The sequence below is a fragment of the Phyllostomus hastatus genome, unplaced genomic scaffold, assembly GCF_019186645.2.
Source record: "Phyllostomus hastatus isolate PE091 unplaced genomic scaffold, TTU_PhHast_1.1 phas_contig_16, whole genome shotgun sequence".
In the NCBI taxonomy this organism is placed as follows: Eukaryota; Metazoa; Chordata; class Mammalia; order Chiroptera; family Phyllostomidae; genus Phyllostomus; species Phyllostomus hastatus.
In genome coordinates this window covers 2053913-2080997 of record NW_025333643.1, presented here as the reverse complement: position 1 = coordinate 2080997, position 27085 = coordinate 2053913, and the positions used below count along the sequence as shown (strand labels likewise).

Sequence of the window (27085 nt, the reverse complement as noted above, 5' to 3'; positions counted from 1 at the left end):
GGCGCTCCTGCCGAGCGCCGAGCGGCGGATGGAGATGGTGTCCGCGGCTGTGTGAAAAACCAGGGAGGCCCAGAGCCTGGGCGAAGGACTAGACAGACTAGGGAGCCCACGCAAGTCCGACCAGGTACTGAGGGCTGGGCCTGCCTGGCCTGAGGACGGCGGCGCGACTCCCCCCAGGCGCGGAGAGGGAGAGCCGCGCCGTCCTGGGATGCTGTGGTTCTGGTGGGTGTGACTTGCGTGGTGGGCGATATGGCTTTCAGGCCGTCCGGTTCGCTGGTGAGTGCTTGCCTTGAATGGGCTCTGTTTGGTTGTGTGGTAGGGGCGTGTACAGTTGTGTTTGGTTGTGCGGCTGACGGCTCGATGGGTGGTCGTATCCTGGGTGGTGTTCGGTTCTCTGGTTGTAGGCGACTTAGGCGTCTGGGAGTCCGAGTTTGTGTGGAGTTGTTTGTAGCGATTAGTGTGTTTCTGTGAGATGTGAGAAGTTGTCATGTCTGCTGTGTGGGATTGAGTCTTCGTGTTGTGTATGGTTTTGCGACGTGTGCATAACCGTGTTGAGACGGGCTGTGTGCAGTCTTGAGGCCATGATGCGGGCGGCTGTGCGATGAGTAGTCTAATCTGCCTAGCAGCATTCAGGTTGGAGGTGTAGGTGCAAGATAGGTAGGCTTTATTTTTATTTTTACACGGTTTAGAGTGTGAGGGCTTGCATACCTTGTGGTTGTTGTGGGGTCTGGCTTGGTGGTTTGTGGTAGATTTCTATGGTTTATGGTGTGTGTTTGATTTTATGATCTTAGAGTTTATTGAATGTCTTCGTGGTTCGTGCCAAGCGCTGGGCTAGACGGTGGGGATAGGGTGGTGGGGAAAACAGACACAGTCTCTGCCCTCATCGAGCTTACAGTCATTGGTATTCAGACACTTTATATTCTTGTGACTATTAATTGACATCAATGCTGTGAGGAAGTGCAGGGGCTGTCAGAATGCCTCAAGTAAGAGGCATTTGCTTGAGGAACTGAGGCTGGATTGGGATGTGAAGGCTGTGTGTGTATGAGTTTGATTTGCGGTTTTTAGGGGTGAGTGCTCAGAAAGGAAGGGGGCTGTCCGAGTTAAGGCCTCAGAGGAACCACTGGCTGGGAGGGAACTGGAGCTGCTATTTCAGTGACTACCGGTTAAGGGGCTGAGATCTGCTTGTTAATAACCACTGGGCTTCTTAGCAGAAAAAAACGGGGATCTGGCGTTTCATTTGTTTATTTTCTTGGTCACTGTCACCCTTCATCTTTGAGGATCTGGCAGTCCCTCCTCAGTGGTCCTGTAAGGCAAGTCCACCCAAAGCTGAGGGTCATACATTCCCCCTCACTCTGTGCTCTGGTTTCTGGCCTTGAGCCCTTTGGGAGAAATTCCTCTGCTTCTGTGGAATGGTTTTGTCTGGGTTCTCCTTATGGCTGGGAGTCTTTCTGAGGTGACATTGGAAGTGACTTTGCCATGGCCCAGTAAAACTGAAAATGTAACTTATTAAGCCTTGAATTGTTTAAGCACCAAATCCTTTTGTATTTGAAGCAGTGAGAACATTAAGCTTCCTGCTCAGCTGTTAGTTACTGGTTTATAAAATCTATTAAGTTCATTGGAGAGAGAGTATCTCTACAAATATGACACAAAATGGATTTTTATCTTGGATCACTAGGTTTGTAATGCACCTCCTTAGACTGAGGTTGGGATTTTTGTTTGTTTTGGTTTTGTTTATTAGGGCAGACACAATCTCTTTCTTATTGTTGCATTTTTGACACAGAAGCAAGAGTTTAATATATGTGGTTGAGTAAGTAATCAAGGTAAAAAGAAAGTCAAAGAAAAACTTCTGTTTGTTGATAAGTACTTCAGACATTTTCCCAAAGTACTTTGTACTTTAGTACTTAGTACTAAATTGCCTTAGTACTTTTTGTTTGCTGTTGAAGTTGATTTTTACTTTCTATGTTCAAGACTCTGTGTTTCCCACTTTATTTAGAGTTAACATTGTCCAGTGATTTTTCTCATGTCTTAAGTTTTGTGTTTCTGTCTAAGGATTTGAGAAAGCAGTTTGTGTTCTCAAACTTGTGCTGAACAAACTTTAAGGACCCTTACTGAATTGTGAGAAAAACAAAGAGAATTCTCAATTGCTGCTGATTTGCCTGATTGGCTTTCCCCCCTCTTATTTCCTTTCTCCAGGCTTCTCTCACTCCAGAGAGGAAACGTCATCCAGGGCCATGATGCCACTTCTCCATCATCAGTGTGCTGCTTGGTTAAGCTAATGCTGCCGGAACCCTGTTCCTTGTGGAGGAATCACACTGACTTGGCATGAGGCCCCTGCGTTGTGGGGGTTGAGAAGGATACTCCCATGGCTTCTCTGGATGACCCAGGGGAAGTGAGGGAGGGCTTCCTCTGCCCTTTGTGCCTGAAGGACCTGCAGTCTTTTTATCAGCTTCAGTCACATTATGAGGAAGAGCACTCTGGGGAAGACCGTGATGTCAAAGGGCAAATTAAAAGTAAGAGGGGAGGATCTCGCTTATCCTGTTCTATCAGTGGGAGCTTTAACTCACGGGATAATTTTCATCAGCTTTCATGTTGCCACCAGAAATTAATATTAATAGTTATAAATCTAATGCTTACCATGTGCCAGATGTTGTTCAGTCTTCCATGCATTAGCTTCATTGAATCCTCACAATAGCTATGTGTCCATGAGCCCCATTTTACTGATAAGGGTGTCCGACACAGATTAGATAACTTGCTTAAAGTCACAAATTATGCAGTGCTAGGCTTTGAACCTAATAAACACAATTACTGTGCACTGCTGTCTCTTGCTAGACTATTTAAATTATCTGACTGTCAGCCAAAGAGGGTTTTGGAGTGGAATCCCTTTCCTTTGTTATGAAAGTGGACGTATACTAATGACTCATTTCCTTGTCACAAATTTAAGCCTTTCTGCCATCCTTTCCTCAACTAGACCTTATCCTCTGCAGCCCAGGAAAAGGAAGGTCGTAGTTGAAAAGCTAAGAAAAACAACCCCAAAAGTTAAAACTTGGTTTTTGAGCTTCCAAGGACTCAGGTCCTGGAGAGTTGCAGAAAGAATTTTTCAAAGTAATTTTGTGTGCGTAGTGTTCATTTCTTGGACTTCAGATTCTAATCCATAGATATGATGCCACTGCTCTGGAACTCACTTCTTACTGACTCAGCGAACCTGTGTCTTATAGCTCGTAGCATTTCTTGAGGCAATGAGACCGAAGATCTGGGTGCTGTATTCACAGATCTTTGTTGGCTGGGAGGAAGAATGATCATAGATTCCTCAGTGTACTTTGGCTCTCACACATGGGAGTCACATGCGCTCTGTAATCAAGCAGTCACACTATGTTACACTTTTTAATCCGGGGGTGGGGGGTGGGAAAGAGTTGCTGAAAGCATAACACTTACAACTTCTGTCCAAAAACATGACAACTTAAAACATTTTCAAAGTCCTGAGGGCTGTGATGGACCAGGTGGGTTCTGACTATGGAGACTGGTGCAGAGGCATAACTATTAGGAAGCCCCTCATCCCCCCCAAAAAATCTTTTGTGCTTTACAGTTTTCAGAGTTTTTTTACATGTTATTTCATTTGATTCTCCAGCAACCCTGCAGGAAGGTGGTTGATGTCATTTTACAGAGAAAAAGTGAGACTCAGAGATGTTATATAACTTATCCAAGGTCACACAGGAATTGGTAGAACTAGGCTTTGAGCCCAGGTCTTCTGTCACCTCAGAGTGTAGTGCTACTCTTTCCACATGGCACCACTGATGATGTGAGGCCCTGTATTCCAACCATAGCATGCACTGCAGCTGGAAAACAAACAGATTACATAAGTTTCCTCTGGACAGCTGAAGGGCCTGCAAGATTTTCAGTGAGTGTCCATGGTGTCAGCAGAACCAGATCGTAAACTGTGGTATCACTAAGACTTTGATGCCAGTGGGTAGAGAGGTTAGAGAACGTCCTCAAATTCCTTTTATAGTATCCCTTTTATTAGAGGAAAATTGTTTAAGGTTATTTAGGGAGTAATAGATACTAGAATCTGTTTAGGGAATACTAAATAGAGTGGAAATATTGTTCCTTGTGAAAGAAACTTCAGAGTATTCACTTGTTTTTCTCCCTCCATTTCCCTCCCATCTCTACCTCAGAAGAACTAAGAGATTGAGTTAAGCATTCTTTAGTTGGGAAGGGGTTCTTAATTATGTTGTAATTTTCTGTGTTTCAGAATCAGGAAAGCAAAGTTTTAAAGATGGACATCAAAGATTTTTGAGAAATCCTTTGAAAAGCAGATAACTTCTCCATTTGGTCTTTTGATTTTGTAGAAATTTTATGACACTGCTAGTTTAAGCAAGTGAAATATTAAAACCAAAATAGTGAACCTTGGTTTTGGAGGCAGTATAAATAAGAAAATATAAACATCATTACTAAAAAGTAGTGGGTTTGGGCCCCAGCCCTGGTACAGCTTTAGTTTGGGACATCTACAGTAACATAGACAAGGGGGTGGTTGAGAATTAATTTTGGCTTTTGCTTTGTGTTTTTAAAAACATATGGGATTGTTCTTAATTGGCCCCTCTTGAAGGGCTACACCCACCCTGGGAAGGTTGCCAGACCAATTTTCTTGCCTCCTAAAGGTTAAATGGCCAATTTAACCTTTCACCCATTCCCCCAACCCCCTTCCATCTGTTTAACTTGACACAGTTTAGTCTTTTTTTAATCATTTTGCCATCATTATTTGTTTTTTTATTGTATTTTATTGTTTATTCTATTACAGTTGTCCCAATTTTTCCCCCTTTGTCCCCCTCAACCCAGGCCCCCCTGGACTCCCTCAGGCAGTTCCCACACTGTTGTCCATGTCCGTGGGTCCTGCATGTATGTTCTTTGGCTACTCTGTGCTGTACTTTACATCCCATGACTGTTCTGTGACTACCCGTTTGTACTTTTTAACCCTTCACCTCTTTCACCTATTCCCCCAACCCCCCTTCCATCTGGAAACCATCAAAACATTCTCTGTATCTATGATTCTGTTTCTGTTCTGCTTGTTTATTTTGTTTTTTAGGTTCAATTGTTGATAGATATGTATTTATTGCCCTTTTATATTGTTCATACTTTTGATCTTTGTAAAGATGACCCTTTAACATTTCCTATAATAACGATTTGGTGGTGATGAACTCTTTTAGCTTTTTCTTGTCTGAGAAGCTCTTTATCTGTCCTTTCATTCTAAATGATAGCTTAGCTGGGTAGAGTAATCTTGGTTGTAGGTCCTTGCTTTTCAACGCTTTGAATATTTCTTGCCAGTCCCTTCTTGCCTGCAAAGTTTCTTTTGAGAAATACAGCTGACAGTCTTATGGGGGCTTCCTTGTAGGTAACAAACTGCTTTTCTCTTGCTGCTTTTAAGGTTCTGTCTTTGTATTTAACCTTTGGCAGTTTAATTCTTATGTGTCTTTGGTGTGGGCCTCTTGACACAGTCTAGTCTTGTTTGCAAAAATTAATTGGTGTTTGCTAACTCCAATTTCCTGTCTGCTAGACCTTTTGTTACATTAGTTCCTTTCCTCTCCCATGTTGTTAAGAAAGACTACTTTAATATATTTTAGAGGGTGTCCTTTAGTACTGGTGGAGCTTATTTTTCCAGCTGGAGAAAGCCATCCTGGAGTGACTGATAATCGGGGAGTCTGTTTACTAGCTTGAATGTCTAACAGAGACATGTCTATAACCTTATTAATTTCACTCCTTGCCTGCCAAGCCCCTCCATTTGAAAAGCTATGGGTATGGTTTTTTTTTAAGATTGTATTTATTTATTTATTTATTTTAATTAAAATTTTTAAAGATTTTATTTATTTATTTTTAGAGAGGGAAGGGAGGGAGAAGGAGAGAGAGAGGGAAACATCAATGTGCGGTTGCTGGGGGCCATGGCCCAGCAACCCAGGCATGTGCCCTGACTGGGAATAGAACCTGCGACACTTTGGTTCTTAGCCTGTGCTCAATCCACTGAGCTATACCAGCCAGGGCTATTTATTTATTTTTAGAGAGAGGGGGAGGGAATGAGAAACAGAGGGGGAGAAACATCAGTGTGTGGTTATCTTTCATATGCCCCCTACTGATGACCTGGCCTGCAACCCAGGCATGTGCCTTGACTAGGAATCAAACCCATGACCTTTTGGTTCACAGTCCAGCACTCAATCCACTGAGCAGCAAGGGCTATGGGTATGTTTTTAATATTACTCAAGTGACAGAGCACTTCAAAATCATGGGAACTCCATGAAGTATTGATCTATTAAATATAAAAGAAATTATATTAAATCTGATATTTTCTACTGGATTCTAATGGCAAAAAAGGACAGCAGTCACCCAAGATTTAAGAAGATTAATAAGAGCAACTTAGAATTGAGACCAGTTGACTGTTGTTCCATTTTATTAGTAGGTCCTCTCACCTCAGCCCAGGTGGCTGAACCCCTGTTCTGCGGAGGCGCAGTTTTCAAGTCTTTGCTGGCTGGGCAGAACTGGGCTCTGGTTTCAGACATGAGGTTTCCAGTTCTAACCCTGGTGCCTATAAGCTTTGTGATCTTTCCCCCACTTGGGTGTCATGTGCTCATTTGTAAGTAGGGACACGTGCCTTACATGTGAGCACAATCTGGCATAATGTATTTGAAAGTACTTTGTTTTGTGCCTGGTACATACAGGGAACCCAGGACACATTCATTTTCTCTTCTTACCAAGTCTGGCACTCTTTGTGTTATGTTTTTGGTGTTATATTTATATCTTGAAGCTTTTTGTCAATATTCTCACTCATACATTTGGAAGTGAGTAGGGGAAAAAAAAAGTCTGTGTACAATTAAGCCTTATGGAGAACAGCAGCCCTGGGATGATGGTTTGGCTGAATCTCATCCTGGAGGTAAACAGGAAGTATTTACTCATGAGTCCCTAGGGTAAATAAATTGGTGTTGTAGAATTTGATTTTTAAAAACTTTATTTTAATTGATGTATAGTACACACATAAGTTTTTAAGTGTACAATCCAGTGAGTTTTGAAAAATGTATACTCATGTACTACCTTCCCAATTAAGATACAGGAAAAAAACACTTGCATCACCCTGGTCCCCATACTGACTTTGATTTTAACACTTCTGTTTAATGAGGCCTCTTACATTTTGCAATGAGTAGTAATTCAGCTCTATATTGGCTACATAAACCAACTAATTGCTAATACTAACAAGCAAATGGATTGCTCTAGTATTTGTAGTATAGTGGCTGAATACTTATTATTGCATTTATTTGGGATTCAAAAATTTCTTGAGCATTTTTACTCAAAGCGTACTTATTTCTTCAACCCTTGTGATTTGAGATTTCTCTGTATTCTTTATTGGATGTTCTTCATGGAATCACGGTGTTTGCTCCTTTATTCAAGGTCTTGTCCAGAAGGCTAAAAAAGCAAAGAATAGGCTGTTGAAACGAGAAGGAGATGACCGAGCAGAGTCAGGGACCCAAGGATACGAGTCTTTCAGTTATGGAGGGGTTGATCCTTACATGTGGGAACCCCAGGAACTTGGTAAGAAATTCTGTTCATTCATTTAGCAAATGCTTATTGAACATCTCTCTATTCTATGTAATGTCTTAAGAGTTGGCTGAGGAGGCATTAGTAAACCAGAATGGTCTTTGCTTCTTGTGGACCTTATGTCCTGGGGGGTAGAGGGCAGAAAATGGACTAGAATGAGCTGAACAACTGCCTTGTTTTAGGCACTGCATTAAATGCTTTCCTTGTGTGCTCTCATGTAACCCTCACTGCACCCCATAGGGACCTGCCTGGGATCAGACATCTGGGAAACCGCAGAACTAGGGTGGGAATCCAGGTCTGTGGCATCAGCCCAGGCACAGATTCCATTGACTGGGCTGTCTCCTGTCATACAGGACATTACCTCCCTACTAAGAGGCACTGGTTTGTGCAATTAGTTTTATGAAACACATATTTATGGTATCATATACGTTCAAAATAATCTTTTTTTGGAATGATGAAAATATTCTAAAATATACTTGGGTGATGGTTGCATAACTCTGAATATACTATTGGGTTAGCCAAAAAGTCTGTATGGTTTTTTTCCCGTATAATAAAAGACAGATTTTTCATTTTTACTAATAACTTTATTGATTTGGATATTTTGAGTATGTTGGCTATCTCCTGCAGGATAGAATGTTGATTGTTTTCATTTAATATCTCAATTTGATCATAATCAACTTCAGCTGGTCTACCTGACCATGGAGCATTGTCCAGTGAGAAATCTCCAGTATGAATCTTCGCAAACCACTTTTGACGCCTTCAATCAGTCATAGCACCTTTTCTATACTCTACACAAGTCTTTTTTTGTATTTCAGTTGTGTTTTTACTTTTCTTGAAATAACGAAGTGTAATATGCCAAAAATGTTGCATATTTTCTTCCATCTTTAATGTTAAAATGACTGCACAAAAATTCACCAATTTTGATGTTTTTTTTAAGTGCACACTGATACGACAGCTGTCAGAATACAATCTAACAAAATTGTTTCTGGTGAAGTTAAAGACAACTAAGTGCTACTGGAACCATCTTACAGAAAAAACAAAGGAGCTTTTTGGCCAACCCAATAAAAACCATTGAATTGGTACACTTAAAATGGTGAATTGTGTGTATGTGACTAATATCTCAATAATGAAAAGGTCATGTCACATCAGCGTTGCACCACTAATCTTACATGTCTGTTAACTTTTGAATGATAACTATCGTGAATATAATATTTTCTCTATGCAATGGATAAAGATTCCTTCATAGTGCTTTATTATACTTTCATATGCATTATCTTGTTCACCTGTCACAAAAGCCGTGTGAGGTAGAATGCACAGTGACATTCATTTCCATTCATAGATGAGAAATAGGCTCTAAGAAGGGAAGTATTTACCCAGCATCATCTCCCATGTTCTTACAGCACCACTACAGAATGTGTCTTTTTGAATGGGGAAAGTTCTAGAACTGTGCTGTCCAATACGATAACTAGCTATATGTAGCTACTTAAATTTAATTAAAATTACAAGTGATTTCTTCAACCATACACTAGGACATTTCAAGTGCTCAATCTCCATATGTGACTAGTGGCTACCATATTAGAGAGTAGAGACATTTTCATCATGGCAGGAGAAGATGACTTTAAAAAGAATACTATACAAATGTAATTATGAGTCATGCCTGAAAGCCAATTAGAAACATGAAAGAGAAGTTTCAGGCATATGAATCCTTACTAACTTTTTGATAGCTTATTTCATGATTGCCAGTGTTAAATTATCAGGTGATTTTTCTGATTAACTTGCTTGTTTGAACAACTGAAGGAAGTCACACATTGTGGAAAGGTTGAGTGAATGGCAAATTTTAGAAGTTAATAATTTACAGTCACCCCTAAGAACTTGAAAGTAAATTTTAATTAGATGTCAATGGTATGGTTAAAAAAGAAAAGATATGTGGATGCTTTCTTAGTTTTTGAAGTTTTGTAACATTCTAAAATCCTAAAATTTTTACTTTTAAAATTTATTGAGGATAAGTAGCAAAGTAGAGAGGCTGCCTCAGAGAGATGACAAGTCATTTGTCTCCCCACCTCCTCTCCTTGCAGGTGCTGTGAGAAGCCATCTTTCTGACTTCAAGAAACACCGAGCTGCCAGGATTGACCACTATGTTGTGGAAGTCAATAAATTAATAATCAGGTTGGAGAAGGTAACTTTTGTTGTTTGAAGCAGTTTTTTTCTGCAAGTGTGCATTTTCTGGGGCGGGGGGAATGACATTTCTGCATCATTGTGTATTTTATATGTATGATGCTGGCTGTATCTGGTGTTGGCAGAGAAATGCCTCACCTAGCGAGGTACAGAGCATGTGATGGACAGTTTTAGCCTGGCTGCTTTTACTTGAAAGGAATAGTCCAGGTCAACAGACTTGCTGCATAGCTTCCTTTTTCCTTCCTATGAAGCCCACTTGGCTGCAGGAAAACCTTCCTGTCTTCAGTTTTCCTCTTCTGGGTGTCCCAGGCATAACCACACAGTGGGGCACAGTGTGCGATATTCGTTGGCAGAGAAGCTGGTGACTAGGTCTGTGGGGAGAACTCAGCTGGCTCCAGCACGTAGTGTGGGAACATCTTCACTGGGCCATTTTGCCCTGTGGTATGAGAGTCCATGTTCCATGCTGTAATCACTCTGTTTTACTTTGACCCTAGAGATGCTTGTTGTCTATAAGCTGGATTGTGTGGTGGGCATGGTAGCAAGCCCAGGTACAGTTCTTTACGTGTTCTTTGCAGGACAGAAATACGTGGCTAGTTTAATTATCCCTGAGGACTGTGGAGAATTGGGGGTTCTCCACTGCTTTCAGGAGGTACCCCCACCACGTCTTAGCCTAACCTTGGTTATTGCTTAAAGGCTAAGTGATACTAAAGAGATTGGAAGTGGGTCAAGGAAAGGGAGGCACTTTCTGGATTATCCCATGTGAAACTGCTTTTGTGACTTTGTGGGTTAGGGATGACAGATGAGACTTAAGAAATGCAGACATGGTAATTTCCCCTTGATGCCTCTTGCCCGTGGAAAGTGTATTCATCACCTGATTAATTCCATCTGGCACTGTCTTCTTGTCAGCTCACTGCGTTTGACAGAACGAATACCGAGTCAGCTAAGGTCCGAGGTAAGTCTTAAGAACTGTGCTCATATTTATGCTATTTCTTTTCTCCCTGACCAGATCTCTTTTAAATGACTTGCTTTTTTATTTGTTTGGTTTTTGGTTTGTTCTTCTCAAAGCAATAGAAAAGTCTGTGGTGCCTTGGGTCAACGATCAGGATGTCCCTTTTTGTCCAGACTGCGGTAATAAATTCAGCATCCGTAACCGCCGCCACCACTGCCGCCTCTGCGGGTCTATTATGTGCAAGAAGTGCATGGAGCTCATCAGCCTTCCCTTGGCAAGTAGGTGACGTGGCGGTGGGACTGTGGGCCCTAGTCTCCTCCTCAGACTAGCAAACAGCTGATCACCACTGGGTGATTTTTTTGAGCTTTTTTGTTTAAATTAATGGTATTTGGGATCTTCATTCATTCAGTTGTTGATTCTATGAAGCCCAGGACAGGCAAGGCACTGTGCTAGGGGCCAGGGTTACAGTGTTCTGCAACAATGGCTGGCAAACTGTTTTTGTAAAAGACATGATAGTAAATATCTTAGGTTTTGTGGGCTACATATGGTCTCTGTGACAGTTTTTCTTCTTCTTTTTTTTAAAAACAGCCTTTTAAAAATGTAAAAACCATACTGGGCTCAAGGGCCATACAGAAACAGGCTGCACTGGGTTTGCAGGTCATGTTTGCCTGCCTCTGGGGCCTTGCCCATTTCCCCAGGGAATTCAGTGTCTAGCAGGGGATATAGATGCATAAACAAATAATTGCTGTATAAAGATATGAGTATAATGAGAGAAGTTTTATCAGGCACCCAGGAGAGCTGACCAAATCTTTATCCACTCTCCTTAGAAGTGGCAGGTGAGGCTTAGAGAGGAAAGGGTTAGGATCTTGAAGAGTGAGCAGCAAGCTAATTTTTTCCTTTGAGATGAAAGTCATGAACGGTCATTATCATATAGAATAAACTATTATAATGTCATAATACAAGAGATGTTGAGTGTTTTGGAGGCTGGGGGAGAGCAAAAGCATGGATACTCAAGGTCCAGAGGTGATGCTCAAGAAGTGCCTTGAAAGACAACTGGGATTGCAAAGAGATGGGGCAGGAGGGCATGCTGGTGAGAGGAAAGAGTAGGACCAAAGGCGTGGAATTTGAATTTGGAAAGCCGCACGGAAGGTTAGTGGATGAGCAAACAATAGTTGGGGGAGTGCAGAGGGCATGTTTGAGAATTGTGGGAATGAGGTTTCAAAGGTTAGATGGAACCAGGTGTCTGGAACTCTGAGTCTCAGCTGGTTAAAAGTTGTTCGGGATGATCTCATGGGCTTTTGACCAGTTCTGGGACATTGGGGTGTGTGCACTGTCCACTGACTCTGTGTGTGCTATTGGCCATGGAGCGTCTGACTTGGGGCAGAAGCAGACGCTTCCTTTGTCGAACCCTGACATCTACCAGGCACACATTGCCTTGATACTTCCCCTTTCTCCTTGAGGCCAACTCCCAGTCTCACTTGAGACTTTATTAGCTATGTTTTCTTGGACACTATTCACCTCTCTCCTCTTGGGCTAATTAACCAACATTTACGGGGCAGCTGCTATGAAGTGACCCTGTTGTATATATAAGGATACAAGTATGAATAAGATAGTTTCTACCCTCAGAGTCACAGATTCCTAGGGCAGCTTGAGGTGTACCTAGACCTGTCATAAAGGGAGAAAAGGGGACAATTCTCCATGAGGGCAATGTGGTAAGAACTTCTGATAGGAAGGGCAGGTCACTTGTGCCTCCTGGAGTAGGGGAGGGCTTCCTGGAAGACATGCTGGTTGAGCTGAGCTTTGGAAGATGTAGCAGTCAGGTATCCGGGAGTGGGGAAGGCTGTCAGGACAGTCCAGGGAGAAAGTGGGTTGTGTCTGAGCTGTGGCAAAGGGAGGGGCAGTAGGTGGTAAGGCTAGGTTAGGGATGGGTCTCAGAACTTCAAAGACAGACTGTCTTAGGCTGGCTGGCAGTGGGAGGCCCTCCCACCCCTGAACCTGACTCCAAGAAGGCAGAGATGTGGGTGCTTCTTGCTCGTAAGCAGAGGCTAGTCTTACCTCTTCAGCACCCGTGGACTCCCCTCCTGTCATGGGCGGTGCAGTGATGGGAGGCTGCGGGCTCACTGTTGCCTGTCCTGTGTTGTGTTTTACAGATAAGCTCACCAGTGCCAGCAAGGATTCCCTGAGCTCCCATACCAGCCCCAGCCAGTCACCCAACAGTGTGCATGGCTCCCGCCGCGGCAGCATCAGCAGTGTGAGCAGTGTGAGCTCTGTCCTGGATGAGAAGGATGATGACCGGATCCGCTGCTGTACACATTGCAAGGACACGCTGCTCAAGAGAGAGCAGCAGATTGACGAGAAGGAGCACACCCCCGACATTGTGAAGCTCTATGAGGTGACTTACTGTGTGCGGTCCTGGGTCTGATTCGAGAGGCACACTTGGCTGTTCATTATGTAAATGCCTGCAGATTTTGGAGATGATTTGGGAAGTTGTTCCTTTGAATTATTTTTAGTTTCTGCTGAAGGGCCATGCATGGTATGATTTCCCAGCTAGAGCCCTGGTTGAGTCACACAGTCATCCTGGGTGTGGTGCTACAAACTCATTCCCTTGCTTTCTTGCAAAAGTTTTCTTTGAAATTGGAGGTTGGAGGCTTTGGTGGCCCAGGGGCAAGAGGAGAAAGTGTGGACAGGTTCAGTGGGTGTGGGCAGAAGCTGGAGCTGGTGGTGAACAGTGGGCTGGGAGAGTCCTGTGACACTCCCTTGGCAGCTTCAGGCTTTACAAGTTTGAGTAACTGCCCATAGGCTTAGAGCTTCCCCTTTTAAGTCCATTCACATCCCTCAGCTCTCATTACCACCAGTGACCCCAGAACACCTTTAGTAAAAGCTGCTTTGAAAGGAACGTAGTATAGTGCAAAAACATGGGATTTAGGGTCAGAGAGGTTGGGCCTCCTAATGGCCCTGTGAGACCTGCAAGCTCAGGGAGTGGAGGCCACGGGGAAGAGGAGCTGATCCCTGACAGAGGAAGCAACTCATGCAAAACTCTGAGCAGAGGAAGAGTGTATGTTTGGCTGATGATCACTGAATGGTCCCTGTTAGCAGTTCTACAGGTCTTAAGGGCTGTGTTTCTGGAATCACCACAAAAATACTCAGGCTACTAGAAATGGTATTAATTAAACTCTGTGGTGAGTTGCAGATACAGCCAATATCCATCCTTTATTTGAAGTTCATGACTTAATAACTCGTTTTGTAAATCGCCACTGTGCTTTTTGCTTCTGTCTTTTTTGAAGCAAGTCCTGGTGATGCCTTGTGCTGGTGTCTTGCACCATCTGTTAGAGAAAGAATGTAGCAACTAAGTTCTTTTCTCTGCCTTGGTAAACTCTGACTTGTGTCCTGGAAAACCTTGCTCCTCCCTCCTTCATGCGGTGTTCTCTGCTTGTAAAGTAGGTCTGTAAATCAGGAATTTGATAACAATAGTAAAAAGTAACAAAACAAAAAACCAGTACCTGCATTTTTACATTTTAGAAAATTGCCTGTGTTAAATATATCCCTGGTTGATGCAGCATAACTCCTGGGCAGGCTTTTCCTGTACCCTGAGAAGGCCACTTACCTCTTCTTCTTTGTTCTTAGAAATTACGACTTTGCATGGAGAAAGTTGACCAAAAAGCTCCTGAATACATCAGGATGGCAGCATCATTGAAGTAAGCTATTCCTCTCTGGTTTTTTAATTCAGTGGTGACACTTTTCTGGCATTTTAGGTCAAGTCTTCAGGAGCTTAAAATGAAAATAACTCTGACTGTGCTCTTCTTCTGTGACTGGCTGCAGAGAAGCTCTGTCAGGTCTCTCTCCGTGTCGCACTGTTACAGCCCTCTGTAGCCAGGTTGAGGTGACCCCAGCTCTTCCGATGGAGCAGGTTTGGGAAGGGCCTCAGGCAATCAGCACCACTGCCAAGTGCAGCATCAGGAGGTGAGCAAAGGCAGTGTGCCTTCTGCTCATGCCTGAGTAGATGCCACATCAGGGTGACATTGAGGTGTCGGGGTTTAGAGCAGGGGTTGGTAAATGGCAGCCCATGGGCCAAATCTAGCCGGCCATCTGTTTCTTTTTTTTTAATGAAGATATAATTCACACACCATAAAATCTACCCCTTTAAAATGTGCAGTTCATTGGTTTTTAGTATATTCACAAATTTGTGCAATCATCACCACTGTACTAACTTCAAAACATTTCATCATCCTAATAAGAAACCCCTAATAAGACTCATTAGCTGTCATAGCTCATTCCCCTCTCCTTTTACGGAAAAAATTTCCTGACTTTTTCTTAAGAGCATTGTTCCTTCTGATGGTTAATGATGTGTGAGCTGGAATTTGAGGTACTACTACTAAAATCAGATCCCAGCAGTCTTTTCCCAACCTGCAGAAAATATATTATGGCATCAAATTAAGTGTTCTCAATTTGAGGATTGTCTGCTTTATTTTAGGTCTGAGTCGCATACCTGTCACTTTCGTAGTGATGCATGTGCCTTGTTTAGAACAAACCTATATTTTTATTTGGACATTTACGGTGGCAGTATTGTATAGCAGTTTCAAAAAACAAAGGGTGTAAGCTTGGCTTTTCCTTCACGATGTCCTCGACCATGTTCTAAGCCCACCGTGGGTCTTATATAGACACACATAAAGAATTAATTTTTGTTTGTATAGTCCTTAAGGAGTTTCCTGACTCTTGAGTCTATAAATTTCTGACTTACAAAACATGAAAAACTAAACCCAGCTGTTTCGTGGCAAAAACACCCCTTCTGTTATACCTCTTCCTGCCCCTACTATTGCTTTGAGGATCATCTTCTTTCAATCCTCTCCCGATGCTTCCCAGCCTGCAGGAAGAGAAAAAGAGGTGAGAAGAGAATAGCAAAGAGATAGGGAAACTAGTGTAGACCCTGTTGCTTTTTCCCTCTGTCCTAACAATTACAGATCTGCAGCCCCTGGCACAGACAGTGGAAGGGGAACAAACCCTATTTCTTGTGCCCTCTAAGCCACAATTGTCCCAGGGCCCTCCCTCCTTATATTTGTTCCTTCCAGAGCCCTGTCTTCCTCCTTCCGTTCCTTAGCCTAGAGCACTGGTTTTCAATAACAGTGGGGAAGGGACCCATTTTCTTTTCTGCCTTTAGTTCACTGAGCACGAATTTCAGTCTGCCCTCTATGCGTAGGTTGGAAGAAGAACCCTGGGTGATCCTGATATATACCTCTCCGAAATGGAGAGTCCTTGGCTTGGAGAATCTGTTTCATGCTCATTTTCTCCCTGGAGCTTTCTGGAATCTTCACCCCTCCTCCTATCCCTGCCCATTGGTTTGACATTAGAGCAGGCCTGTCTTCTACGCGGACACCAGCAAGGAGAGCTGTGTTCCTGGCAGTCTGAGTGTTTTCTTCATGAATTTGTTACTGAGGGACTCCTCTTCCTGAGTGCTATTGTTTTTGTTTGTTTTGTTTTGTGTTTTGTTTTGTGCCTCAGACTTAATTGTGGGTTAATGGGCCTCCCTAGCCGGTTGGGGAACTGCCATTGCTAAGCACATTTCCAGATGTCTAAATCCTACTCCTTCCGCTTAGAAAGGCTGGCCCTAAAGGGCTTTAAGTGCGTTTCATTCTCTTACTCTTTCATTCAATGGATAGTTGCTGAGCACTAGTTACATTCTAAGCTCTAATCTAGTTGCTGGGGCTGTAGCAATGAACGGTGATGACAGTGCCTGCTCTTGTGGAGCTGCATTTTTGTGGGAGCACAGGCCATATCCAAGTGAACACATAATGAGCAAGGGAACTCCAGATGTGATAGTTGCTCTGAGGGAAATGCTGTTGGTTGACATGGTTGTGACCACGGGGAGTAACTTCAGATTTTATGACTTGGAGATATTGAAATAAAGCACAAGTCTTCTCATTTCTGGTCCAGTGTTCTTTTTGCAAACTATGCAGTGAAAGATCATGAAACAACCTTACTAAATCTTCATATTACAGCATACACCAATATTTTTCCAGCTAGAACTGTTTTTTTTTTTCACTTTTACTTTTTAAAAAAAATATTTTATTTACTTATTTTTAGAGAGAGAGAAAGGGAGGGAGAGAGGGAGAGAAACATTGATCTGAGAAGAAACACACTCCCACTGAGGACCGCACGTGCCCCAGCCAGGGACCAAACCCGCAACCCAGAGCATGTGCCCTGGCCGGGAATCAAATCAGCGACCTTTCACTTTGCGATATGACGCCCAACCAACCGAGCCACACCGGTCAGGGCAGGACTGTTTTATAGCTGATAAAATAGGTAAACAGAGCAGTCCTTTCTTCTTAATTAATTTAAGTTGCTGCTGCCTCAGAAGGGGCGCTGAGTGGCCATTACTGAGGCTGGATTAATAGAAGCAAGATCTTCTGAAATGTTTCTCTTCTCAGTAAATGCTGATTAAGCTTGGCCCTTGTGCTAATCACTGAGGACATAATGGAAAGCCACAATCACTGTACTTGGAACTCAAAAATCTGGTAGGGTGACAGATTTGTAAATGAGCAATTATTATTTTTTTTAAGATTTATTTATTTATTTTTAGAAAGTGGGGAAGGGAGGGAAAAAGAGAGGAAGGAAACATCAGTGTGAGAGATACTGTAGAGATCAGTAATCTCTTGCATGCCCCTTACTGGGGACCTGGCCTGCAACCAAGGCATGTGCTCTGACTGGGAATTGAACCACTGACCTTTCGGTTTGCAGGCTGGCACTCAATCCACTGAGCCACACCAGCCAGGGCCAATCATTTTATTAATTTATTTTTAGAGAGGGAAAATGAGAGAGAAAGAAAGTAGAGAAACATTGATGTGAGAGAGAAACATTAGTCAGTTGCCTCTAAGTGCCCCGACCAGGGACAAAACCTGAAACCCAGGCATGTGCCCTGACTGGGAATCGAACCAGCGACCTTTTACTTTGCAGAATGCCACCCAACCAACTGAGCTACACCAGTCAGGGGCTGTCTTTCAGTCATTTTAAATGATGTTGGAAAAATTGCTCAGTGAGTATATCAGCCATAAAAACAATTGGTAATGTGAAAATTAAACTCAGTTTATGAAAAGATTCAGCAGTCAATAAGCTAATTTAGCTTTTCAAAGGTATGTTGTATCTAAACCATATGAAAACCCAATTATTTATTAATGCAATTAAATCTTGAATAATTCATAATAATTTTTCCACATAGAAATAAAATGATTACTGGCTATATATTTTCTGAAAATAAAAAATTTAAAAGCCTAAAGTAAAAACTCACCATGATTTCTCCTTAGTGCTGGAGAGACAACCTACAGTCTGGAACATGCCAATGACCTTCGAGTAGAAGTGCAGAAAGTATATGAGCTAATAGATGCTTTAAGGTAAGATCTGATTGGTGATGTCTTACCTGCTGTGTTCAGTGGAGGAGGTGATGTTTTAATGAGGTATTTGGTGGCCTGCAGACCTGAGCTTACCTAGAATCCTGGTGACAGCAGTTTGTGTGAGGAGGAGCCTGAGGAAGGTGTCAGCTCTGACACTCAACCCATCTCAGTAACTTTTGGTTAGGGATTCCAGTGTTCATTATTACCAAAGGAATAGGAGTTTGTTGAACGCTGGCTGTGTGCCAGGAAATATCACTGGATGTTTCCGTGTAATGTAGCTCACTTGTTCTACCCAAGTTACCCTGTGGAATAGGGATTAATGTCCCCACTGAGGCACCACAGATGGCAAAAATGGTAGAACCAGCACGGAAACCCAGATTCTTCAAGTCAACAGCTGCTTTTTAACTGTGGGCTGGTCGTTGGGGTTAAGTCAGCCCTTTGCTGTGTAGGAGATACCATGACTCAGGGGAAGAACTGAGGTGAGGAATCCTTGTCCATCCATACACGCGGGACTGCTCCGTACTTTGCGGGGCCTAGTACAAAATGCAAATGCAAGTTCCTTGTTCATAATTATTAATAATTTTAAGACAGTGACAGCAGAATATTAAACCAAACACAGGGCTCTTCTAAGCACCAGACGCTGTGCGGCTGCATATGCCACTCAACCATGAAGTGGCCCCTGTGCGTGTGGTCAGTCCCTTGATGGCCAAATGTTTGTTATGCATCCTGGGCTATGTTAGAGGCCTTGGGTACAGCAAAAGGGTAAGAAACCAGCTGTGCCTTCAAGGACACTTCCATGGAGCCTCTAACCTGTATCCTCCACAGACCTTCCCAGCATGCAAGCCTGACAACTCAGAGACTTTCCACCCTTGTTTCTGAGGCTGGCAGCGCTTGTTACATTGATGTGTTTGTTCCAATTCAGTAAGAAGATCTTAACCTTAGGCTTGAACCAGGACCCTCCACCACATCCAAACACTTTGCGGCTGCAGAAGATGATCAGATATTCGGCTACACTTTTTGTGCAGGTAAAGCCAATCCTGGCGTAGAAGAAATATTGCACTTGCCTCCCTTGCTCTTCTGCCACTCAGGAAGCAGATGAAGCCAATGTCTTATTTTCTAGTTCCATATTTATTCTTTTTTAAGATTATAAATGCATTATGCCGTACTTAGAGAAAAATCTGGATTTCAAAGAAAAATAAAAACTACTTTTAATCTCATGTCCCTACAGATCCCTTGTCCCTACAATGCCATTACATATTATTTTGGTATATTTTCTTCTTTTTTTCCATTTGCATTTGTTATATAAATTGTATGTATATTTGCAAATTTATGCCTTCTCTTTTTATCAATGGACTTTATATCACAGCACTTTTTTGCATAGCCCTCCAACAGCTCTCCACTGAACACTGCTGCAGAGTGCAGCTTTGACGTGTTCGACATCCTTCATGTAACCACTCCCCTTTCATTGGGCATTTGATAGATTCCCACTTTTTGTCGTTATGAACATTGCCTGATGGACATAGATGTACATAGCATTTCTTCCTCGGAATAGACACCTAAGGGACTCTTTCTGGGCCATTGGTCAGGAGGAAACAGCTGATCGTTCAAGAGCAGATTAAAGCTAGGTGGTTATGGTGGAGTTGTTTCTACCTCAGAAGCCCCTCAGAGAGTCACATTTAACTACCCTTGCGTCTCCGTGACAGAGGCATCTGATAGAGTCCTGCCAGGTCAGTTTTCCAACATTGCGTTGCGAAGAATTAGGCCCTTTCTCCTTAGTATTCGTGCCTGTGTTCCATGGTCATTTGGTGAGTCCCTGCTGGGTACCAAGCAGTCTTCTGGTGCTGGGCATCCTGCCATCAAGAAAAAGACAACATTCCTGTTCTCATAAAGCTTATATTTTAGAAAGGGGGATAGACAAAAAACAACTAAAATATGTAGCTTATGTTGAAAAGTGCTTCAGACAAATACATGGAAATACATGGAAAGGGTGGTAGGAAGCTTGGGTGGAGACTTAAAAATTTAGACAGGAGGGCAGGGAAGAGGCCTCGATGAAGAAGCGAGTAACTGGGAGATCTGCTATTGATCATTTCATAAGGAAAAGGCAGGCCCATTTGAAAGTTGTCTCTCCGGCCCAATTTTGGGATTGTATCTCTTCCTATTCCTGCCAATTAATGTGACTGTCTCAGGGTAGAGTGGCTTAGCTTAAATGGACTCTTACTACAGGGCTTAAGGTTCATTTTTTTCTCTAAAAAGGTTTAAGTGTAAAATTGTCTGTGATTCCCTATAGGAAAAGTTGCTTGGTTTGATGTCACTGCCAACCAAAGAACAGTTTGAGGAACTAAAAAAGAAAAGGAAGGAAGAGATGGAAAGGAAGAAGATCCTGGAGAGACAGGTGAGTGAAGCTCAGGAATGCTGGTATCTGGCTTCCTCTTTGAGGCTCTTTTTAAAAAAAAATGTATTTTATTGATTATGCTATTACAGTTGTCCCATTTCCCCACCCCCCTTTATTCCCCTCTGCCTTGCACCCCCGTTCTACCCGCATTCTCCACCCCACCTTAGTTCATGTCCATGGATCATACATGTAAGTTCTTTGGCTTCTCCATTTCCTATACTATTCTTAACCTCCCCCTGTCTATTTTGTACCTACCATTCACGCTTTTTATTCCCTCTACCTTCTCCCCAATTCTCCTCCATACCTCCATACCCCCTCCCCACTGATAACTCTCCATGTGATTATGGTTAACCCTCCATTTCTGTGATTCTGTTCCTGTTCTAGTTGTTTGCTTAGTTTTTTTTTTTTGTTCTTGTTTTTAGGTTCAGTTGTTGATAGTTGTGAGTTTGTTGTCATTTTTCTGTTCATAGTTTTGATTTCCTTTTTTTTTCTTAGATAAGTCCCTTTAACATTTCATATAATAAGGGCTTGGTGATGATGAACTCCTTTAACTTGACCTTATCTGGGAAACACTTTATCTGCCCTTCCATTCTAAATGATAGCTTTGCTGGATAGAGTAATCTTGGATGTAGGTCCTTGCCTTTCATGAGTTTGGATACTTCTTTCCAGCCCCTTCTTGCCTGTAAGGTTTCTTTTGAGAAATCAGCTGATAGTCTTATGGGAACTTCTTTGCAGGTAACTGTCTCCTTTTCTCTTGCTGCTTTTAAGATTCTCTCCTTATCTTTCATCTTGGGTAATGTGATTATGGTGTGCCTTGGTGTGTACTTCCTTGGGTCCAACTTCTTTGGGACTCTCTGAGCTTCCTGGACTTCCTGGAAGCCTATTTCCTTTGCCAGATTGGGGAAACTCTCCTTCATTATTTTTTCAAATAAATTTTCAATTTCTTGCTCTTCCTCTTTTCTTTCAGGCACCCCTATGATTTGGATGTTGGAATGTTAAAGTTATCCTGGAGGTTCCTAAGCCCCTCATTTTTTTGAATTCTTATTTCTCCATTCTGTTCTGGTTGAATGTTTATTTCTTGTTTCTGCTCCAAACTGTTGATTTGAGTTCTGGTTTCCTTCCCGTCACTGTTGGTTCCTTGTATATTTTTCTTTATTTCACTTTGCACAGCCTTCACATTTTCCTCCATTTTGCGGCCATACTCAACCATTTCGGTGAGCATCCTGAATATCAGTGTTTTGAACTCTGCATCTGATAGGTTGTCTACCTCTTCATCACTTAGTTCTATTTTAGGAGCTTTGATCTATTCTTTCATTAGGACCATATTTCTTTGTCTTGGCACACCTGTTACATGTGGAGCCTTAGGTATTCGCCAGGGGCGTGGGGCAACCCACATGGCTGTGTTGTGGTGCTATATGTGGGGGCAGAGTCTGAGAGGGAACAGTGGTACCTGCTCCTCTCTCTGACAGTTTTCAGTCACTTCCCCCACTATCTACAAAGAAATTGGGCCCTTCTGGTGCTGATTCCAAGGTGGGTGGGCTTGTGTACATTCTAGGACCCTGTGGGTCTCTCCAGCGAACTCTCCTGTGAGGCTGGGAGTTTCTCCTACCACCACAACTCCCACAGAATATCACAGCCAGAGGTTTTGGGGCTTTATTTCCCCATGCTGGAACCCTGTGTTGCACAGTCAGTCTTGCTCCCTAGTTATTCCTCCCAGTTTATCTGCACGCAGACGTGGGACTGCCTGGTCTGCCAGCCACTGCCTTACCTTGTGTTGTCTCTATCCTCTATTTCTGCCTTTCCTACCGGTCTGGATGAATGTTTCTTCTTTAACTCTTTGGTTGTTAGACTTCCATACAGTTCGATTTTCTGGCAGTTCTGGATATGTTTTGTTTTTAAATTTGTTGTTGTCATTTTGGTTGTGTGAGGAGGCAAAGTGTATCTATCTAAGCCTCAATCATATCTGAAAGTCCTCTCTTTGAGGGTCTTTTGAACACAGAGGCCTCCACAGACTCCCAAGAGGGCATGTGAGATTGTAGCAAATCAGAATCTCTCACTCTCTCTAGTTTCCAGTTTTCTTTTGTTCTGGCCTCACTCACATCTGTAGAAATCACAATTGTTTATTTTTTTCTGCAAGTCCTATTTTTCTTTCAGAGGTTTTGTTGGTTTTCTCCTGTCCAGAATACCATCAAGACTGGCTGTCTTCCCTCTACTATAGGTTGCAGAAAACCCAGACACCAGGGAGTTCTTTGCAGAACACTTTGGAATATGCAATATTAGATAGAAAATACTACATGTATTGTTTTGTGTAACATTCTAGTGTAGATGAGTGCTTTAAGAAGTATATAGCCAGTCCTGGCTGGTGTGCCTCAGTGGATTGAGTGCTGGCCTGCAAACCAAAGGGTCACGGGTTCCATTCCCAGTCAGGGCACATGCCTGGGTTTAGGCCAGGTCCCCAGAAGAGGGTGCGTGAGAGGCAACCACACATTGATGCTTCTCTCCCTCTCTTTCTCCTTCCCTTCCCTGCTCTATAAATCAATAAATAAAGTATTAAAAGAAAAAAAAAGAAGTATATAGTCAGTGACTCTAAGATTGAGAAAATTTTACCCCTTAACTTGCTGTTATGAAACAAAAGCATGGTTTGATTTTGGCAGTTGGCTGTCTCAGGCCCGAGGTGGGCAACTGGAGTCTCACGGGCACAGTGATAGCGAGGGTGCAGAGGGTGGCTGATGGGGTGGCTGCTGTTGCCCTGGTGGCTATGTTTCTTCCCTCTGGCTTTGCTGTCTCCCCAGGCTTCCCTGGAATCCCAGCGGAGGCTCGAGGAAAGGCGGAGTGACCTGTCATCTCGTGCCAATGGGGAAGTAGCATCCTTGCGAGGGCGCCATGCCCCTTTGAGAAAGGCTGAGGGCTGGCTCCCCCTGTCAGGAGGCCAGGGGCAGAGTGAAGACTTGGACCCCCTGCTCCAGCAGATCCACAACATCACCTCGTTTATCAGGCAGGCCAAGGCCGCAGGCCGGACAGATGAAATGCGCACCCTGCAGGAGAACCTGCGGCAGTTGCAGGATGAGTATGACCAGCAGCAGACAGAGAAGGCCATCGAGCTGTCCCGCAAGCAGGCCGAGGAGGAGGACCTGCAGCGGGAACAGCTGCAGATGCTGCGTGAACGGGAATTGGAACGAGAAAGGGAGCAGTTCCAGGCAGCGTCCCTGCACACACGGACCCGGTCCCTGGATTTCCGAGAAATCAGGCCTTTTCAGCTGGAGCCCAGCAGAGAGCCTCGTACCCACCTTGCTCACGCTCTGGATCTGGGCTCCTCCACAGTTGAGAGCAGTGCGGCTCTTAACACGCCTTCACCCAGCTCAGCTCTCGAGCCTATCCGAGTGTGGTCTGGGTCCCCAGCCGCTGGCCAGGAGTTCTTCCTCCAGAGCACCTTGTTACAGCAACACGAGGTGCCCTCCCTAAATCCCTTTGATGAGGAAGACTCCTCCAGCCCCACTGCAGAGGGCTCTACCAGCCCTCCTGCTGCAGAGCCTTCCTTCGGCCCTTCATCCTGCATCTTCAAAGAGTATAATCCTTTTGAGGAAGAGGAGGAAGAGGCAGCAGTGGCAGGGAATCCCTTCACTAACTCAGACAGCCCAGCACCCAACCCCTTTGATGAGGAAGATGAGTGTCCTCACCAGAGGCTCTCAAGCCCTCCTGTTCCTGGCAACCCCTTCGAGGAAGCCACCTGTACCAACCCCTTCGAGATGGACAGTGACAGTGGGCTGGAGGGCGAGGAGCCCATCGAGGAGGAGCTCCTGCTGCAACAGATCGATAACATCAAGGCGTACATCTTTGACGCCAAGCAGTGCGGTCGCCTGGATGAGGTGGAGGTGCTGACGGAGAACCTGAGGGAGCTGAAGCGCACCCTGGCCAAACAGAAGGGGGGCACTGACTGACCATGGGGTGGGCAGGGCACCTTTGGGTCCAGGGACCTGGCAGGAGCTAGTGGGGCAGGCGAGGGTTGGTGGGATCGATGGGAAGGAGGAAGGGTGAGAATTAAGATGCACACAGGTTAGGGGAGGAAATCTGCTATTCCGTGCTGTGCACTTGGAGGTTTTTCCACTACAACTGAATAATAAAATGGGAATGAGAACAGGAAGAATCAGCATGCATTTGCTGTTTTTCCTGGGCTTTTTTAAAATTGGGTTTTCCCTTTAGAAGGGACTTCAAATTTTCACTGCTGAGATATAACTAAATGCATTTCTGTTGGGTCCCACCCAGAAACTCGTGGGTCCATGTGTTCCTGCCTGGTCTTTGGCCATTATGCAGTATTACAGGGCAGCCTTATGTAGGGCCCTCCCTTTAGCCAAGACTGACTGACAAGGTGGGTTCCTTGAAACCTTACTCTCCTCTAGCAGAAGTCTGACCCTGTTAGGCTGTGGGTGCCTTTCACTGGGGCTTCCTCTGCCCTGCTGGGCACATCCTGCTTGTGCAGTGGAAGGGGAGGTATTTCTAGGAAGACACTGGTTTAGACCCAGGAGAGCCCAGAGGGGTGTGAGGTTTCACCAGGGTCTGTTTCTCTCTCAGTTTAAGTTCCTTCTCGTAGGATGTGAACCTCTCGGTGCTGGGGTATCACTGCAGTCTGATCATGGGCTTTTTAGAAAGTGGAAGTGGTAACTGTTTGGTCAATCAAGGTAGTAGTATTTGGGAGAAGAGTCTCCACCCAAATGTTGCTGTGTTCTCTCTGACTACTAGAACAGTTGTCTGACCCAGGAGAAACCTAGAGCTTTGACAGTTACTTGTACCTGGGATTTTTCAGAGGACCCAGTCTATAATTTAGGAATTGGTGGTCAGGAAGCTGTTGTGGAACATTGTCAGGAGAACAGAAGCTTTCCTAAGTCACAAGATAACTCAAAATAATTTCCAAGGCTGTTGATCAGCCTTCTTCCCCTTTGGTTCATCCGTCCTAGTGTTTAGCATTAAGAAACTGAGATGTTTGAAGAAGCACAACCCAGGACCATTCTGGTAGCATGGCAGTACTTGAACTCTTCACCAACTGAGGGCAAAAAGGGAAATTGTTAATTCAGCTCTGGTGCTTTGGTTTCCAGGAACATAACCCTTAACTGACACCTGGCATCATTATACCCACGTGTGCTCAGCTCTTGGTAGAGTTCCTGCCATTACCATTGTTAATTAATGAACAATAACTGACCACAAGTCACTTTATATCCCTTAACTAACTCTGGGTCATACTCTCACTGGTCACTGGTGTGAGGGCTAAAATTCATTTTGTTACATTCTGGGAAGACTCCTGTTGATCTTGGAAATGTTTGAAAAACATTGTGGTGTAAAAATAGTCTGTATTTGTGTTGACACTATTTACATTTTTTTTAGCACCTGCTGGATCTTTGGGTTGAAAGAAGAGGTCGTGAATAGGGGTGTGGAAATGGGGAGTCAGTGGAAAGTGTGTAGAAGACCCTTGAGTTGGGGTTCTGTTCACGAAGGGACGTGAGTGGGTTACTGATGTCAGCCGGCGCCAACCTCACTGACTTCTGTGGCAGTTTTGGGAAGCTGGCATTCAGGCACATAAATGCTGTCCGGTACAGGCGTCTTGTCTTCCTGGAGGTCCATGGCCTTCTTGCTGTAATTCTGGAAGCTTCATGGATGGCTGCATCCTCCTTCCTGCTCTGTCTGGCGTTTCCCTCAGATTAAAGAGGAAGAAGCTGACTCCACCGGGAAGCAGGTAGTTCCTAAATGCTGCTAAAGCTGCTTTTCATCATAACTACTATTCTTATGAGAATATATCTTTTAATTAGGTGGTTTCAATTAAGACTAGTTTATTAAGCATACTCTTTCCTGGAAATCAACCATAGGTAGGCAATTTGAGTAATTAAGAGCATTGAGAAACACACATAAGAAACATTTTTAAAACTTAAACAAATTTCACTGACTATCCTAAACCAAACTAAAACCCTCTGATGTGATTGAATTCTTCCGTGGCCATACTCTTCCATGAATTCTTTCATTTAATTCTTCCATGGCTATATTCTCCTATAAGCATAGACCTACCGAGTAGTTAGAATTCTCTACCCCTCAGCAGTACCGGTTCCCAGAATTCACACAGGCACGAAGTTGGATTTACAGAGATGGGTTAACATCAGGGGAAAGATAGCCTGTGACGTGCCACCACAGATTCGAGTTCTTGCCTCACGTGAATATTTCACCTTTCTTGTAGTCCTTCAAAGCAGATTGTACCCTCATCAAAAAACGAGGAAGTTCTTGATACAGTGTTGGCAGATCTCCCTAGAAATAGATCATATATGGAAGAGACTTTGGCTTTTCCCTTTTATGCCTTGTTTGCCCTGACTAATACACTAAGGACACAATGTATTTGCAGCTCAATGTGTTTTTGCTGTTCAGATAGTAAAATGTACCTGAGCCGTCATGAGCTGTGTGGTAGGTTGGACGTTTGCATAGTTAGCTTACGGGACTCAAAAGTGAGAAAGAGGTCTCTAGCAGGTTCCAGTCTGGTATCATTATGCTGGTCATCTGACAATGGAGAGTCTGAGGGTCATTGATTTGCATGCACTACTTTGGGGCTTTGTAATGGAACCTTTTTAAAAAAATAAAATAACA

General features: G+C 43.6%; 1 protein-coding gene across 2 annotated transcripts; it reads left to right on the top strand.

The window, feature by feature from the left end:
- RBSN (rabenosyn, RAB effector) lies at positions 1-27083 on the top strand. 2 transcript variants are annotated; one of them, XM_045832282.1, is made up of 12 exons: positions 1-124; positions 2194-2510; positions 7423-7563; positions 9645-9745; positions 10651-10696; positions 10810-10971; positions 12844-13085; positions 14318-14388; positions 17989-18075; positions 18998-19100; positions 20363-20467; positions 23260-27083. In XM_045832282.1, the coding sequence occupies exons 2-12, from the start codon at positions 2363-2365 to the stop codon at positions 24403-24405; spliced, it is 2352 nt and encodes a 783-aa protein (XP_045688238.1). In that variant the 5' UTR covers positions 1-124; positions 2194-2362; the 3' UTR covers positions 24406-27083. The 2 variants fall into 2 exon arrangements, with proteins under 2 accessions (XP_045688238.1, XP_045688237.1); XM_045832281.1 differs by lacking the exon at positions 1-124 and adding an exon at positions 424-657.
- Positions 27084-27085: the final 2 nt, after the last annotated feature.